Source organism: Hippopotamus amphibius, chromosome 9 (assembly GCF_030028045.1).
Source record: "Hippopotamus amphibius kiboko isolate mHipAmp2 chromosome 9, mHipAmp2.hap2, whole genome shotgun sequence".
NCBI lineage: Eukaryota > Metazoa > Chordata > Mammalia > Artiodactyla > Hippopotamidae > Hippopotamus > Hippopotamus amphibius.
The window spans coordinates 137,140,184-137,157,731 of NC_080194.1; the positions used below are offsets into that span (position 1 = coordinate 137,140,184).

Sequence of the window (17,548 nt, forward strand, 5' to 3'; positions counted from 1 at the left end):
GGGTCAGCCACAAGCTGGTACAGTAGCTTACGGAAGTCATCAAGGGCCCAGGTTCCTTCTAACCCCCTGCTTTTGGCCTCATGGCTGGTAGGCGCTTCTCCACTTCAAGCCCCACATCTGTGTTCCAGAGAGAAAGAAGTAGAAGGAAACTTCAAGGGAGAGGAAGGCAGAAATCATGAAAGCAGCACTTTCTCAGAAATCTATGGGACATCCATCCCTATCTCAGACTACGTCATGTGGTTGTTCCTTGCTACATGGGAGGCTGGGAAATATAGTTTTTCCCCTGGACTGATTGTCATCAGGTTTCTGGTAATAAGGATGAAGTGGAGAGGGGCTGTTGGGTGGGCAGTTGGCAGGGTCAATGCACTGGCCAACGGCACCCAGACCCAACGTTCTGCTGTTCCGAGGATTTGAGTGGACTGGGGGAAAGCAATAAATATGTTTACTCTGAATCAAGGTCTAGATTTAAATAAATCTTTCTGAGACAAGTCCAAAATGCATGTAATAAACCTTATACTATGTGCATTGGTTTTTTTAAAATTAATTAATTAATTAATTTTTGTTTTGGCTGTGTTGGATCTTCTTTGCTGCACACAGGCTTTCTCTAGTTGCGGTGAGCGGGGGTTACTCTTCATTGTGGTGTGCTGGGTTCCTCATTGTGGTGGCTTCTCTTGTTGCGGAGCATGGGCTCTAGGCACATGGGCTTCAGTAGTTGTAGCACATGGGCTCAAAAGTTGTGGTGTATAGGCTCTAGAGCACAGGTTCAGTATTTGTGGTGCATGGGCTTAGTTGCTCCGAGGCATGTGGGATCTTCCTGGAGCAGGGATCCAACGCTTGTCCCCTGCATTGGCAGGTGGATTCTTAACCACTGCAACACTTAGGAAGTCCCTGTGCATTGTCTTTTATTAGTCCCTGGTAATATAGTCAGAAACTATTCTTACCCCAAGATGACTAGAGAAATGTCGTCAGAATTCTTCACATTGCCTGAGTTATTGTTTGTTGATGTGCTTATACACCTCATCAAGGACTTATGCATATTTCATCTAACAAAAGCAATCCGTTAATCCCTCTTCCTTCATTCAATTAAATACATGGGCAGAGAACATAATTTAATTCTCTTTTCTCTCTTTAGAGGAAAAGAACCAAATTCATTGCCTGTGATTTTCTGACCGAATGGTTGTACAAGTAAGTTTTTCATGAATTTGAATATTCAATGACCCTAAGGATTCAATACTGTTAATTTGCCAGCAGAATAGCAGCAATTGACTTGAATTCTTGCTTGTTTTCTTGCCAATCAACGTATGGCGTCATGACCAGTCAAAATCCAAAGAGGGTAGGGGAGCTGTTCACGGAATTCTTCTCCATTCCATTCGTGGAAGAGTGGCTGAAACTTCAGTAAGTAATGCACAAGGCTTTGAATACTTTATTCCTGACTTGAAGATTGTGTTAGTGATAGTTTCCTGCAATCTAAGAGAACTAAGTCTTGTAACCCACCCAGGACCCCAGGTCAGTTGTATATGTGGCTCTTTTCTTTGGTTATTTTCATTCTAGGCTAAGGTCATCCTATCCACGCAGTGATGATTCAGGAATAAAAATAGGAAGCAAAAAAATTTCTTTGGTGTTGGTTGGGGTGGGATGAATTGGGAAACTGAGATTGTCATATATACATTACTAATAAGAAAAAAATATCAAGTTGTACACTTTAAATATATGCAGTTTATTGTATGTCAATTATATCTCAATAAAAGTTCTTAAAAAATAAAAAATAAAAGTACTGTAGAACTCCTGGAATAAAGATTTAAATGTGTGCAAAAAAAAAAAAAATTTGTATCCTAAGTAATTCATCTCACCATTCTCTCTCCCTCTCCTCCTAGCCCCAAAGCTCAATTATGTCTCAGGAAATATGACTAAACATGTCTTAATATTAGTTTTTAGTTGTATGCATCATTTACATTTAAAATATTAGAATTTGACAGGTGAAGTTAATACTGTCTTTGGCCATCATTCTAATCTGAGTTTTCTCTCCTCACAGAATTAATCAGTTTGGTCTATACTGCATCCTTCCATAGTCTTAAAATTAGTTATTTAATTACATAAAATTAAATTATATCATAGTAAATTAGTAGTATTATTTTATGTGAAGTTTATCATCGATGATACAGCACTGATGATGATGACCACTAACATTTATGGAGTGCTTGTGTGCTTAGCTCAGCATTTAACACTACTGAACTAACTTGACCCACATAACAATGCTATTACCAGCCCTGTTTTGCAGATGAGTAAACATATGCATGATCCTGCAGCTTGCTTTTGTTTGACTCAAATACTTGCTTTTGAGATCTAGCCATGTTGATTCACTTACATCTGATTCATGCCTGTGATAGCTTTATAGTATATGTCATTTCTAGATGTGCTTAATTTGTTCATTTGTACAATAAATGTGTATCGAGTACCACTGTGTGCCCAACATCTTTCTAGGTGCTGGAGATAAAGCAGTGAAGAAAGCAGCCAAAACTCCTGCCCTAGTGGAGCTTATATTCTGGTGGGGGTGACAGACAATAAGCAAATACATGCTGTACAGAGAAATAAAGCAGAGGGGAGAATACAGAGTGCTGAGGGACTTAATTTTATACAGGGTGGTCAGGAAAGACCTCATTTGGAGGATGACTTTTTTAAAAAACAATTATTTATTTATTTGGCTGTGCTGGATCTTAGTTGAGGCATGCAGGATCTTTCAGTTGTGGCATGCAGAATCTTTTAGCTGCAGCATGCAATTCCCTGACCAGGGACCAAACTTGGGCCCCCTGCATTGGGAGTGCAGAGTCTTATCCACTGGACCACCAGAGAAGTCCCTCTGGGATGACATTTAAGCAATGATCCACAATTTTAAGCCATAAGTGGAAGAAAGACAACTCAATTTAGAGAAAATAATATTTAACCTATTTCTTTGAAAATGTTTTCATACCGGCCCTTTGCAAGAACAATGTCAGGAAACTGAGGAACTAGAAAATTAGGTAATGCTTGTAAAATCCCATATTAAACAGAGTATAAAAAATGAAATTAGACCCCAGCCCTCAAATGTCACATCTTTTGCTTAAATCTGCCCTTCTGGGGAATGCCAAGTTGAATAGACTCTTGGCTGACTTTCTCAATTTTGAGAGTTTAAAAGACTTCAGGTATTACCAGTTTTTAAAGGTCTGAGACTAGCTATTCATTGGAAGGAGAATGATATCAGAAAATCTCATTTCTTATTAAGCTTCTAAGCCTGTGCCTAATTTTGTCCACTATGAAAATGGAAAGCCTATAATTTATTGACTGTAAATGATTAGTAAGTGAAAGATTTTCATATTTCTCCAAGTTGAAAATGAAACATTTTCCCACTTACAATAACCAATGAAAAGGAATCTTAAAAATAAGAGTTTCTCTAAATGAGTTCTCTCAATTCCCTAGTCATTTATGGTACAAATACCTTAATTTAAAATTGTTGCTAATTTCCACTGGCAGCTCATATTAGTATACTGCAAAATAGCAATAGCAAGCGTTTCAGCTGGATTCCACAGGAACACAAACACAAGAGCTCTTGCTTTAATTGGCATTTGTGTTATCTGCTTCCATTACCTTTCAAAGAGATGCCCAGAGCATGATAAAAATGTAAATGATACTAATCTAATTTGATGTAATAAATATTTATTGAACACCTACCAAATGCAATGCAAAGAGCTTGATGCTGCAGAGAAAACAGAGATGAACAAAACATGGTTTCGACCCTTGGGGTGAGAGACATGTGTTTACAATTAGCTGTAGTTTCTGTAGCGAGTGTTGTAAAACAGATAACAAAGCAGTAAAGGGAAATGGGGATGCACAAGCCCAGCTATGCCCCACCCCACCCCTCAGCAGGTCTGGAGCGGGTCAGGTTGGGCTAGTGGCCAAGCTGGTTGATGCCCAGATTTGGTCTTTAAAAAAAAAAAAAAAATTAATTAATTAATTGGCTGTGTTGGGTCTTCTTTGCTGCGCATGGGCTTTCTCTAGTTGTGGCAAGTGGGGGCTACTCTTCGTTGCAGTGCGAGGGCTTCTCATTGCGGTGACCTCTTGTGGAGCACGGACTCTAGGCATGTGGGCTTCAGTAGTTGTGGCACTCAGGCTCAGTAGTTGTGGCTCGAGGGCTCTAGAGCACAGGCTCAGTAGTTGTGACACACAGGAGTAGTTGCTCCACGGCATGTGGGATCTTCCCGGTTGAGGACTTGAACCTGTGTCCCCTGCATTGGCAGGCGGATTCTTAACCACTGCGCCACCAGGGAAGTCCCCAGATTTGGTCTTGAAGAGGTAAGAACTCAGGTGCTATATCCTTGAGGATGCTGTTGAACAGGGAGAGCGGAGAGGCAAGTAGGGCAGGAGCTGGGAGACAATCTCTAATCCAGGTTTCCCCAACCTCAGCCCTACTGACATTTAGCACTGGATTGTTCTGACTGGCCTGTGCATGGTAGGATATTTTACAGCATCTCCAGCATCTCCTCCCCACCCCCGCATGCTAGCAGCAGCCCCTGTAGTCCTCACCATCAAGAATGTCCCCAGATGCTGGCAAATGTGGAATGCGAGGAGACGGAAACATTGCCCCTGGTTGAGAACTTCTGATTGAATCCAGAGGGAAAAGTGAGAGGAAATCTGAGGAGGAAGAAAAATCAAGAAAGTTCTTGGTGGGTAGTGTCATTCTGGTCGGTCATGTGGATGTGAAGGCATCTGCTGAGAGAGAGGCCCAGGCGGGTTCTGGAGGCTCGTGGGGGAGGGGAGGAAGCTGCAACAGCTGCTCTGGTGAAACCGATAGGGAGTCAACCAGGGATGAATTGGCATGGCCCAGCTGATGACCTGAATTTGTGATGCATATCAACAGCCGCATATTAACAGCCTGCTTATGAGATTATTTCCAGCAATCCTCTACAGCCCTGGAAAGGGGGTGGAGAAGACAGATGGTTGAGTCAAATCGGGGTTGAAGACTGGCAAAGCTAATATAGTGAAAGGTCTAGACTAGGCCCAGAGGATTGTTGGAGAGTGAGAAATTTCCCTCTACCCTTCGAGGTTATTCTGGCTGATATTAGGGTCAAATTGACATGAGACAGGTTAACAGGAAAAAAATCAAACAAAAGTTTAATAACGTATAAACTTGAGAGACCTGGGAGAACTGAGTAATTTACTAGAATGGCTGAAAACCTCACCTTAAATACCATCTTCAGCTAAAAATGAAAGAGGACGTTAGGGGTAGGGATCTGGGACTTCAAAGGGGAGGAAGGCAATTGACATAGAGACAGAAAAGCAAATGTTTGGTAAATAAATGTTGGAGGGGCCCTGCAGAGACAGTGGGACAGAGAGTGGACTCTGCTCTCTAAGTTTCGCCCCCCCACACCTAGCCCACATTCTTTGCCGATATCCCTGGTGATAACTCTATTCCAGGCACAGGCCTTCTGTCTAAATTTCTTTTAGGCAGTTAGGAGGAAAGTCAAAGTTCCTTCCTGAGCCTCTTGGACCTTGATTGTTTTCAGCTCAAAATAATCCACATGGCAAAGTGACACTTTGGGGCGGCAAATTTTGTTCCCCTAGAGGGTCTTAAGTACATGGAAAAGCATCGTTAACTTTTCTAAGAATAGTATCTTCCATTTTTCTCATAAATTACCATATTTTCTGGATTATGTTAACGATTTAACAAGCAATTTTCAGAAAGAGAAAGAAACACTACATTACGTGTTCATATTGCAAGTAAGAAACATACCCAACTCGGCTGCGCTGGAATGGGGATGGTAGAGTCCATACAGGTTTTGAAACTTCAGTGGATCTTATTTGGATCCCGATTCCAAGAAACAAACTGAAAAGAAAAATTAGGAGGCAACTGGAAATTTGAATACCTAATAAATAATTGATGATATAAAGCGTTATTGCTATTTTATTTAAGGTTTGATAATGATTTCATATTCATGATAAAAAAGCTATTACTTTTTAGAGAAACATGCTGAAATATTTATGAATGAAATATGAAATCATGAAGTCAATGGATAGGGTTGGGGAAGTTACATTGAGTGACTGACAAGGAGAACAGTATAACTGAAGCTAGATGGTTACCTGAGTTCATTTTTTTTCTACTTACTTTTTCTTTTTTTAAAAAATTTATTTATTTATTTATTTATTTATTTATTTATTTATTTATTAGCTGCATTTGGTCTTTGTTGCTGCACGCGGGCTTTGTTTGGTTGTGGAGAGCGGGGGCTACTCTTTGTTGCAATGAGCGGGCTTCTCATTGCAGTGGCTTCTCTTGTTGCAGAGCACGGGCTCTAGGTGTGTGGGCTTCAGTAGCTATGGCACATGGACTCAATAGTTGTGGCTCTTGGGCTTAGTTGCTCTGCGGCATGTGGGATCTTCCAGGACCTGGGCTCGAACCTGTGTCTCCTGCTTTGGCAGGTGGATTCTTAACCACTGCGCCACCAGGGAAGACCCTGCCTATTTTTTTCCCAGGTCAGGTCAGCACAGCACATCTTTTAGGCTTTGCAGGCCACATCCTGTCTCTGTTGCAACTACTCAGCTCCACTGTTGTCGTGTGACAGCCGCCTTAGACAGTAAGTGACAGAGGGGTGTGGCTGTGTTCCAACACAGCCCTGTTTACAGAAGTAGGTGATGGGCCAGATTTGGCCCACGGGCTCTAGTTTGCTGAGCCCTCTTCTAGATGAACACCAATAACCCAAGCCGTAGTCTCATGGAAGGGCAGAAAACAACATAAATACAAGTGAGTGGGTGGGAGAGATGAAAGGACAGGGAAGGTTACGATCAGGTCAGGAACTGGGAAGCTGAGATGTGAGTCTTCAGGGACAACCCATTCTAAGATGTGACTGTTTTGTTGAGTGACGGTCATGAAGGAAGAAGGGGGTCGTGGAATCGCATGGACTAGAAGCCATGGTGTTGGAGGTCTCACCAGGATGAGTAATGAAGTATCTGAGAGGCTTGTGGCGGGGGGTGGGGGTGGGGGTGGAGGAGGGGGTGGGGGTTGAAGACGATGATGTATGTCAAATCCCAGAGCTGTCAAGGGAGGTGTAAGAACGTCCTGGAAGTCAAAGTGCAGGTAGTGCCATGTAGGGGTTAGGACCCTGGGCTCTGGAATCACGGCTCTGCCCCTTCCAGCTGTGTGACTCAGCACAGATGCCATAAGCTCTCAGAGCCTCAGTTTTTCCATCTGTAAAGTGGTCTTTCATCTAAACAGAGCTCGTTCCTTACCTAAGGGGTATTATGGTGCAGCTATTAAGGGAATACATTCCTCCCACTACTGATACATATACAAATAGATGTGTCTCAGCTATTTAAAGAGAGTTATTTTAAATTTATTTGCTCATCTATTCAGCTAGTATTTATTACATGCTTAACTGTGTTCTAAACTCATGGAACAGACATGTTCATAAACTGGCTGGCTGCCACTTTCTGTGTACCTGCTACATGCCACGGAACCACGACACAGACAGACATGGTCCTTGGCTTCATGGACAGACAGCTTTTGTGTGTAGTTGTATTGCAGTGTATGTGGACTTATTTATGCTAGTTCAATGTTGCGCTCTTGTGGGAAGGAGAGGGAGAAAGAGAGAGAAATAAGATGTTTTTTAAGTGCAGACATTTCCCCCGCATTGTGCACTGGGGAGAAGCATAAAACAGGGCACGTGACTCAGCCTTTTCCTTAGTTGTCCTCAGTTTTATGTGACACTCACAATATAAGCAGCCCTTTAGGCAACCTCTTCCTTCTGTCTGTCTGTCTACCTACATAATCAACCTATTTACCTACCTACCTACTATATAGTGTTTACTCAGATACTATTCTGAACAATTTATAAATATTACCTAACTTAACTCCCATAACAACCCTACAAAGTAGGGACTGTTATTTCCCCATTGTGTTAATCAGGCTAGTCTAGACTAGGTTCAGTTATAAACAATAGCAAAATACTCAATAACAGCTTTCTTTCTTATGCAAAAACATACAAGTTGGACAGCCTTCTTAAAAATTATAGCTATTTGGAACATGTCATTGTTTTAAAACTTATTTTGTTAATTTATTTTATTTATTGGCTGCGTTGGGTCGTCGTTGCTGTGGGCGGGCTTTCACTAGTAGTGGCAAGCAGGGACTACTCTTCATTGCGGTGCTCGGGCTTCAGTAGTTGTGGCACTCGGGCTCCATAGTTGTGGCCCAAAGGCTTAGTTGCTTTGCCGCATGTGGGATCTTCCTGTACCAGGGCTGGAACCCGTGTCCCCTGAATTGGCAGGTGGCTTCTTAACCATTGTGCTACCAGGGATGTCCCGGAACATGTCATTTTTGAAATCACTGAAGCAAAAGAAGAAAAGAATGGAGGAGGCACCCTAGTTCTTAACCTCCTCACCTCTCCTCACAGAGTACGGCCCCGAAACACTGCAAGGGAAGCTGAGATACCTAAAGGTACATGGGACAATCCGTGGGTGATAGCTGTGCCGGCAGCGGCCACATCTCAGAGAAGGAACTGAGGCACAGAGGGGCAAGTTATTTGCTCAAGGCCACAAGTTGGCACATGGCAGGGGCAGGACGTGAACCAGGCACCTGGCTCCGGAGTCGAGGGGTAAGAGCATAATGAATTACTCTGCTCCTCTGCCTCATGCACCACCTGGAACTTAGAGACTGGTACTAAGACGGGGGAAACTGGCTGCCTGAGATGATTGAAGGATGCTATGTCTTCATATGGGTAATTTAAGGTGCGTCAAGGGCAAATTTTGGCCAAATGTGATTTTCATCTTATGTGCTCATTTTAGAGGCAGGTCCTGTGTCAGATGCAACCCCCCCCCCCCCCCCCGCCCCACCCCGTATACTATGCGTCCCAGCATTTATTGCCTCAAATAACCTTATCTACCAGCCTGGGGAGCCACCCAGAACATGAGTTTGGGTTTATTTTAATGTTCTTGGTAAGACAAATTCTACCAAGTCCAGCTGTCTTTGATGCTCAGTGTCATCATGTTATCAGATCACAGCTGGTCGGTTGCGATCCTTCATCGCGAGAGGCTGCCGATTGCTTACCACGTAAATGATGTGTCCTTCCCTCACATGGTCCCCATAATTCCACATACTCTTCACTCCGCCCATCCCTTCTCAGCTACCCATTTCTTTCCCATGACTTTTTCTTTTTTAAGACCTGCATTTTTATGTAGCTATTTTATGTAAACATTGACAACCCTTAAAAAATTCTCTTAGGTTTATAAAAATACAAGGGTGAGTCAAAAATTGTCTGCACTCTGGTTATATTAAAACTTCAGTTGGCCGCACTGTCTTATCAGAGCTTTCCATTCAAGGCTACTGTCTCCCCAGTCACTGCTGTGCAGGTGTGAACGTGTTACATCAGCTCATTCGTAACTGTGGTGTGAGCAAAATGGATGCCCTGCTTGTGATTTGCACGAAAGAAAAGCAGTGTTCAGTGATTCGTTTTTTGTGGTCTGAGGGTATACCTGGTGCCGTTATTTATCGAAGACTTTGTGTGCAGTATGGAGAAAGTGTTTTGAGGCGAAGAAGTGTGTATGTATGGATAGAGAAGTTCAAGGAAGTTTGCACAAATTTTAGCCATCAAGAAGGAGACAGACGCCCGTCCACAGCTGATGACAACATTGAGCGTACATGTGAAATGATTCTGTCGAATAGATGAGTGACAGTGGATTATGTGGCAGATCATTTGCAAATCACCCATGGCTCTGCCTATGAAATAACCCATTGACAGACTTAGGTTTCAAAAAGTTTGTGCCAAAGCCTAAACTTCGGATTAAACGCAGAGGACTGCTATCCAAGAGCGTTGTGATCTTGCATGACAATGCACGTCCACACACTTCTGCCCACACTGTCGAACTCTGCAAAAACTTTGCTTTGAGGTGTTAAAGCATCCTCCCTATAGTCTGATCTTGCTCCATCAGACTTTCACCTGTTTGGTCCTCTGAAAGCAGCCCTACGAGGACGAAGATTCACTTGTGATGAAGAAGTGAAGACAGCGGTGCATTCGTGGCTCACAGCTCAGCTTAAAACATTTTTTAATGAGGGAATACGAAAGCTTGTTGACAGTTGGACAAAATGTATTGAAAAGCAATGAAACTGTGTTGAAAAATGATGTATTTGTCTTTTCTAAAAGTTAATTAAAGTAAATTCTACAGCTAGAGTGCAGATAATTTTTAACACCCTCGTAAATAAGATTCATCATATATAATATATACATATTTGTTAAATAAACTCTTCAGTGAAAAGGAAACGTTTGAAATCAAGGATCACATAAAGTTAAATAACTCTAGATATAAGGTCTTTCAAAAGAATGTTTCACTCCAAAAGGCAGGAACAAGGCTTTTATTTTCTCCTCTACATTATTCTGTAGCTTTCATATTGTCTATAGAGTTACTTTAAGAATTAAAAACAATTGCAAAATGAAAGGGTATTTATTCTACTTCTTTTTATTCCATTTTCTTGCTTTCTGTATTAGACATCTGTGTTTTTTCCAGCCCTACTCCGATTTCCCCCTTCTGCTTGCAGTGCTCTCTATGTTTTTGTAAGGATCACTCCTCCCTCATTCTCCGTTCAAGCAGAAAGTGAGCTGATTCCACCTCTGGCTGTGGGCTGAGAATGTGACCCAGGCTGGCCAATCAGAGCAGCGAATCCCCCTGACCAGCATGGTTGCTCCCAAATCAGTTAAATCAGGAATAACCCCAAGAATTTTCAAGAAGCAACCAGGAAAACTGTTCTGCCTTTTCCTCTGGACTGAGCCCTTTAAGGTTATAAGCCTTGAGCTGCTGAGGGCAATCATCTAAAGAGACTGTGCCTGGGATAACAGCAGAACTGAGAGGTGGCCAAAGCCCGAGCCCTGTGGCATTGTTTCGAACCTCTCTATCTGACCTCGCCTAAAGCCAACTCTACCCTTGTTAGTTAAGTGAACCAATAAGCACCTTTCTTTCTTTTTCTTTCAGAGTAAATGCCTTTTTTCTTTTCTTGATTAAGGTAGTTTGAGTTAGGTTTATGATACTTGCAAATGAAAGAGCCCTGATATGTTTTCCGTGGTGATACTCACCCAACTACTCTCCAGTATTCTGTGTTGGTCAGCTTTCTCGAGGTTTTGCTGCAGTAACAGACAACTCTTCAATCTCGGTGCCTTATAACAGCAGAGATTTACTCTTCACCCTGTTCAGTGTTGGCTGTGTGTCACCTTTGGCTCTGCTGCATGTCTTTTTCCACTCTGGGACCCAGGAAGGAGGAGCAGCACCCTCCCTCAGTCTCACAGCAGACAGAGAAGAGCCACAGCCAACCCATGCAAATGGTACTTCTGCTCACACTTCACTGCTCAATACAAGGCCCATGGCCAAGCTCAGTATCGGTACTACAGGGAGCTGGACACCACCCACAGGGAGGCACCGCATGTGAGTGGCAAATAGCAGGGATGCACAATTCTCTTGTAGGGAAAGGAGCGATCGTTTGGAGCAATAGCATGATCTGCACATGTCCCAGTCAGAGCTCGAGGTGGGGGTCTTCTTCCCCACCTTCCAACAGCAGGGGATTACATCATCTCTCCTGTTGGCCTTACTCCTACTTATAAATCCAGCACTGTCCTCTTCTGTTGTATACAGTCCCGACATAACCAATCAGAAACAGTGAAATTATTTGCTATCGTATTAAGAACAGAAAACATTGAGCTTTTTATTTTGACCAAAAATGTGTTTGCAAAAATAAATCCCTGAATAAACACAAGGAACAAAAGTGCACTGCTGCCTATCTGGCCCCATGTCCCAGGGGAGGAGGCTCATGAAAGACATCATTAAAACTGAGACCTTCAATGAAACAAAGATTGTGTTTGAGAAGAGAAAAGAAAAGGTTGTTTTGGGTGAAATGTCTTTTCAGCTAAGTTCTACTGTTGGATAAAAGAAAAGAAAAGAAGAGAAAAGAAAAATCCACAATACTTTCAGGACGGTGAAAGGTATCTTATGACCAAAACCTGAGGTGAAAACAGAAGTGTCACTGTGCCATTCGAGGACACCACCTGTGGTATGATGGTCTGTACTGAGCTTAACAGTGGGACCCGAAACGCGTGTGCCTTCAAAGCGGCACAGGAGATGGCATGCATTCTGCACTAAAGATCACAGTTAGATGGTAGCCTGGCAGAAATGCTGTCATGCCCTGTTGAAAGGAAAAAAAAATCCTTTTAATTCATTTTGTCTTATAGAAGATTTCTGTCTCAGTAATTCAAAAGGCCAGAGTCTCACGAGGATAGTAAATCGCCTCTGCTCTTTATGTGAATGCTCGTCTTCAAACAGGAAGGAAAGAGAGCTGTTTCCTGAATCCAGGGTGTGCTGGGGTGCCTCACTCCTCTGACTGCTTCCCTTCCACTGGAGGTCTGTCATGTGGAGCACACAGCACTGCTGCCTCCCCTTCTTCCTGTTGCTTCTGCTGGCTCTTTGGGAGCAAGCTCGGGAGCCTGTGTGAGGCCGCATGGCAGACGCATCTGGGCTCCCGTCTTATCTCTGCCACTTATTGGTTGGAGTTTCCTATGGCTGTGTAATAAATCACCGCAACCTTGGTGGCTTAAAACAACAGAGATTCATTCTCTTATAGTTCTGGAGGCTAGAAGTCCAAAATCATCTTCACAGGGCTCAAGTCTGAGTGTTGACAAGCCTGGTTCCTTCTGGAAACTCTAGGGGAGATTTTGTTTCTTGCCTTTTCTGATATCTGGAGGCTGCCTGTATTCTGGAGGGCTCGTGACCCCTTCCTTGCATCACTCTGACCTCTTGCTTCTGTTATCATATGACCCTTGTCATTATATCATGGGGCCCACCTGGATGATCCAGGATAATCTCAAGACCATTCATTTAATCACATCTACAAAGCCTCTTTTGCCATATAAGGGAAAAAATATATATATCTATTTTCACAGGGCCTGAGGATTGGAGGTGGACATCTTGGGGCCATCACGCAGCCAACATAATGTATAACATCGGCTAACCTGCAACTAATCCCTTCACATCCCTGAAACTTTCTCCTACTTCACAGGGTTGCTGTGACAATTAAAGATGGTATCAGAGTTCTTTGCTGCAAGCAACAGAAATTTAAAGGCTACTTAAGAAAAAGGGTATATATCGGAAGGAAAAAGATAACTCACAGACATAAAGGAAAAGGTAAGGATCTGGCCTCAGAAGCAGGTATAGGCACCCAGGGAGCACAGACGCCCTCTAAGGTTTGCCGGTCCACGCAAGATTCCTGTTCCAGAGAAAGGGCATCTGCTTGGCCAAGCTTGGGTTCCAATGCACACCGCAGCCAGGGGAGAGCAAGGCACCGTGACCCCCATTCCGCCTGATATGGTGGTGGTGGAGAGGGAGGGAAGCTGTCAAAGCAAAATCTGAGCGCTGATACCACAGAAAGGGGGAGCGTGTGGTAGGCAGATAAAAGTGGAAGATACTCACTGCAGAGGGCTCATAGCAGGTCCTCAAAGAATGAGAGCTTTTATTTTATCCTTAATCTTACGAGAATAGTAGCCACTGCTTCGGCAAGATAAAAGCAGAATGACCAAGCAAGAGAAAGACAGAAAATCTGCATTTAACCTCAGCTCTGCCACTGATAAATTCTGACATTAAAGAAAGTCTTCTATTTCCTTATCTATAATAATATGTATTCATTCAAAAATATTTGTTGAATGCCTACCTTTTCCAGGCACTTTTCTAGGTACCGTAGATACAGAACAAAAGAGAGACAGTCTTGGCCCTTGCGGAATTCACATTGTCAAGACAGACAATAACCAAATTAACAAACAAACCTATTGCGTACTGTAAAGACCCAAGTGCTTTGAGGAAAAATAAAGCAAAGTAAGTGGATTGAGTCACAGGCCTGGGGTGAGAGGTGCTAGAGGAGGCTCACATTTGCACAGAGACCTGAATGACATGCAGAGGGAGCCCGCCCTATGCCGATGGAGAACAAGAGTGTTCCAGGCAGGGGGGACAGCCGCTGCGAAGGACCTGAGACAGGAACAAACTTGGCCAGTGAGGCAAGAAGAGGTGAGGGAGGCTGGAGTGGCAGGAAATGAAGCCAGAGAGGCTGGGGAGACTGCTTCCACCTTGCATGGGTCCTTGGATGCCGTGATAAAGAGTTTGTAAGACCAGACACTATAAAACTCCTAGAGGAAACACAGGGAGCACACTCTTTGACATAAGTCACAGCAAGATCTTTTTTGACCCACCTCCTAGAGTAATGGAAATAAAAACAAAAATAAATAAGTGGGACCTAATGAAACAAAAGCTTTTGCACAGCAAACTATACACAAGGCAAAAAGACAACCCACAGAACGGGAGAAAATATTTGCAAATGAATCAACAAACAAAGGATTAATCTCCAAAATATATAAACGGTTCATACAGCTCAATATCAAAAAATAAATAAATAAATAAAATAAACAACAACAACCCAATCAAAAAATGGGCAGAAGACCTAAATAGGCATTTCTCCAAAGAAGACATACAGATGGCCAAGAGGCACCTGAAAACCTGCTCAACATCACAAATTATTAGAGAAATGCAAATCAGAACTACGAGGTATCACCTCACACTGGTTAGAATGGGCATCATCAGAAAATCTACAAACAATAAACGCTGGAGAGGGTGTGGAGAAAAGGGAACCCTCTTGCACTGTTGGTGGGAATGTCAATTGATACAGCCACTATGGAGAACAGTATGGAGGTTCCTTGAGAAACTAAAAATAGAACTACCATATGACCCAGCAATCCCACTCCTGGGCATACAACCAGAGAAAACCACAATTCAAAAAGACACATGTACCCCAATGTTCATTGCAGCACTATTTACAATAGCCAGGTCATGGAAGCAACCTAAATGTCCATCAACAGATGAATGGATAAAGATATGGCACATATATACAATGGAATATTACTCAGCCATAAAAAGGAATGAAATTGGGACATTTGTAGAGACGTGGGTGGACCTAAAGACTGTCATACAGAGTGAAGTGAGTCAGAAAGAGAAAAACAAATATTGTATATTAACACATATATGCAGAATCTAGAAAAATGGTACAAATCAACCAGTTTGCAAGGCAGAAATAGAGACACAGATATAGAGAACAAACATATGGACGCCAAGGGAGGAAAGTGAGGGGGTTTGGGGTGGGATGAATTGGGAGATTGGGATTGCCATATATACATTACAAATAAGAAAAAAATATCAAATTATACAGTTTAAATATATGCAGTTTATTATATGTTAATCATATCTCAATAAAAGTTCTTAAAAATAGTTTGTTTTGTTTTTGTCTTTTTAATTAATAATTAATTCATTTATTGGCTGCATTGGGTCTTTGTTGCTGCACATGGGCTTTCTCTAGCTGCAGTGAGTGGGAGCTACTCTTCATTGTGGTTCATGGGCTCCTCATCGAGGTAACTTCTCATGTTGTGAAGCATGGGCTCTAGGTGCGTGGACTTCAGTAGTTGTGTCACATGGGTTCAGTACTTGTGGCTCACGGACTTTACAGCACAGGCTCAGTAGTTGTGGCGCACGGGCTTAGTTGCTCCTCGGCTTGTGGGATCTTCCCGGCCCAGGGATCGAACCCATGTCCCCTACATTGCCAGGCAGATTCTTAACCACTGTGCCACCAGGGAAGTCCCTAGAGCTAGGTTTTAAAATTTAATGGGTTTACTGAAGAATCACAACTTACTGGGATTAAAAATAAACTTTTTCCCCCTTTTTTCTCCAGTAACTGCATCACCATATTGCATTGAATCTCTCTTCCATCTAAGAAGCAGCCTTTAATAACCTTTTGGCCAAATTCCATAACTGCCTGGTCACTGTTTTTAGACAGTCTGATTTCACTGTTTGGATTTATCTTATTTATTTTAAATCCTTAGTCTTCAGTCTCATCCTAGATGCAAAACTCATCTTCCCCTGTTCCCCAGTTCCAGACACTACTGTCTATGATTCAGGGGTCCCTGACCATGGAAGGCAGGGAAATTACCTCTTTATTTTTCACTAGTCTCTAACTGAAGTTTAGCCTCTCTTTTAATTATGAAGGTGGGAAACAAACCTCAGTAGTATCCACAGTAACTGTGACTTTGTTACTAATAGCAACAATCAGCTGTTTTCACATCCCATTGCAGTTGTTGCGGCGATCTTGAAATAGCATTTACACTTGTCTCTTCTTTCAAATTATAATAGTTAATTGAACCGCCATTAGCTCTTCTTATTTACTGTATGATTTAGAAGAACATATATTACTATATCACCAACAGTTTTAAAATATATTTTGATAACTGAATTTCAATATATTTGGTTAACTTTGAAATCTTATGTACTTTCTTTTATATTTTAAAAGATATTATTCAGGGACTTCCCTGGTGGTGCAGTGGGTAAGATTCCATGCTCGCAATGCAGGGAGCCTGGGTTTGATCCCTGATCAGGAAATTAGATCCCACATGTATGCCACAACTAAGAGTTTGAATGCCACAACTAAGGAGTCCTGGAGCCACAACTAAGGAACCTGCCTGTGGCAACTAAGACCCGGCGCAACCAAGTAAATAAATAAATAAAATATTAAAAAAATATATTATTCAGAGAAGGAATCCAGACTGCCAAAGTGAGAAGGGATTATGGCACAAAACAAGTTAAGATCCCCCGTGAGAGATCTGGAAGGGGTGAGGAAGGAGGCAGTGTGCTCTTCCCATACATCCCTGGAGTGGGAGGAAGGACACTGAGGAGAAGGCAGGTCTCCTTAAGCAACATTAGAGAAAACGTGTACTCAGTCACAAAGAGACTAAATAACACAGCAATCTGGGCATATTCATCAGACAGCATCAAGGAGCACAGCCCTGTTTTTTAAGATGGTTGTACCTGCAGCCCAAGGGTGAGCATGAGGTCTTGCAGTGTGTTTTCAGGGAGCACCGTTAACTGGACCCATATGTGGCTTCCAATGATGGGGTTGGTAAACCGGGACTTGACTCTGTGTTTATCTGAGAGAATGATTCAGCCCGATGCTGAGGTAATAACTGCTCGTTGTTCTCCCAGAGTGGAGTTGGTGAGGGGATGAAGCCAAATCACATTCCGGGAACCCTGATTTCTAAATGTGCTTTAGGCAGTTAGAGATTAATGTAGCTGGCTCTTCCCTACTACTTTTTGGAGCTATTCCTCACATCGTGGAAGGCTGGAATTGAAAGAATCCAAGGAGATTCCATCCTAATGGCTAGCCTGGAACTCCCATTCCAGATAACTTCTATTGTAGTTCTTCCAAATATTTGAAGTTCATTACTCAAGACTGTGATGCTTCCAACACAGAGTGTTTGGGAAACCAGTTAAGGCTGAGGGCAGGAACTGGGTAATCTCTTTTGCTGAATACGATGGGTTGAGGGTATTAAATACCGGCCTTGTAAGTTGGTGGAAGGCTTTATGAATGATGGCTGATTTAGGGCCTGTGTCATTTTGTGGTAGCTTTGCACCTCGGTTGTGCTTTCATGTCACAAGAAAACAACTTAACCTTTTACTTTATGAAAAG

General features: G+C 42.6%; 1 protein-coding gene across 3 annotated transcripts in view; it reads left to right on the plus strand.

Annotated features, from left to right (window-relative positions):
* The window catches only part of IQCK (IQ motif containing K), a 142,389-nt gene that overhangs the window by 40,050 nt on the left and 84,791 nt on the right, over nucleotides 1–17,548 (plus strand). For all 3 annotated transcript variants that reach the window (XM_057748090.1, XM_057748089.1, XM_057748092.1), the window contains 2 exons: nucleotides 1,133–1,185; nucleotides 1,318–1,395. In XM_057748090.1, coding sequence (XP_057604073.1) covers nucleotides 1,133–1,185; nucleotides 1,318–1,395 — 131 coding nt within the window. The remainder of the gene's footprint in view (nucleotides 1–1,132; nucleotides 1,186–1,317; nucleotides 1,396–17,548) is intronic.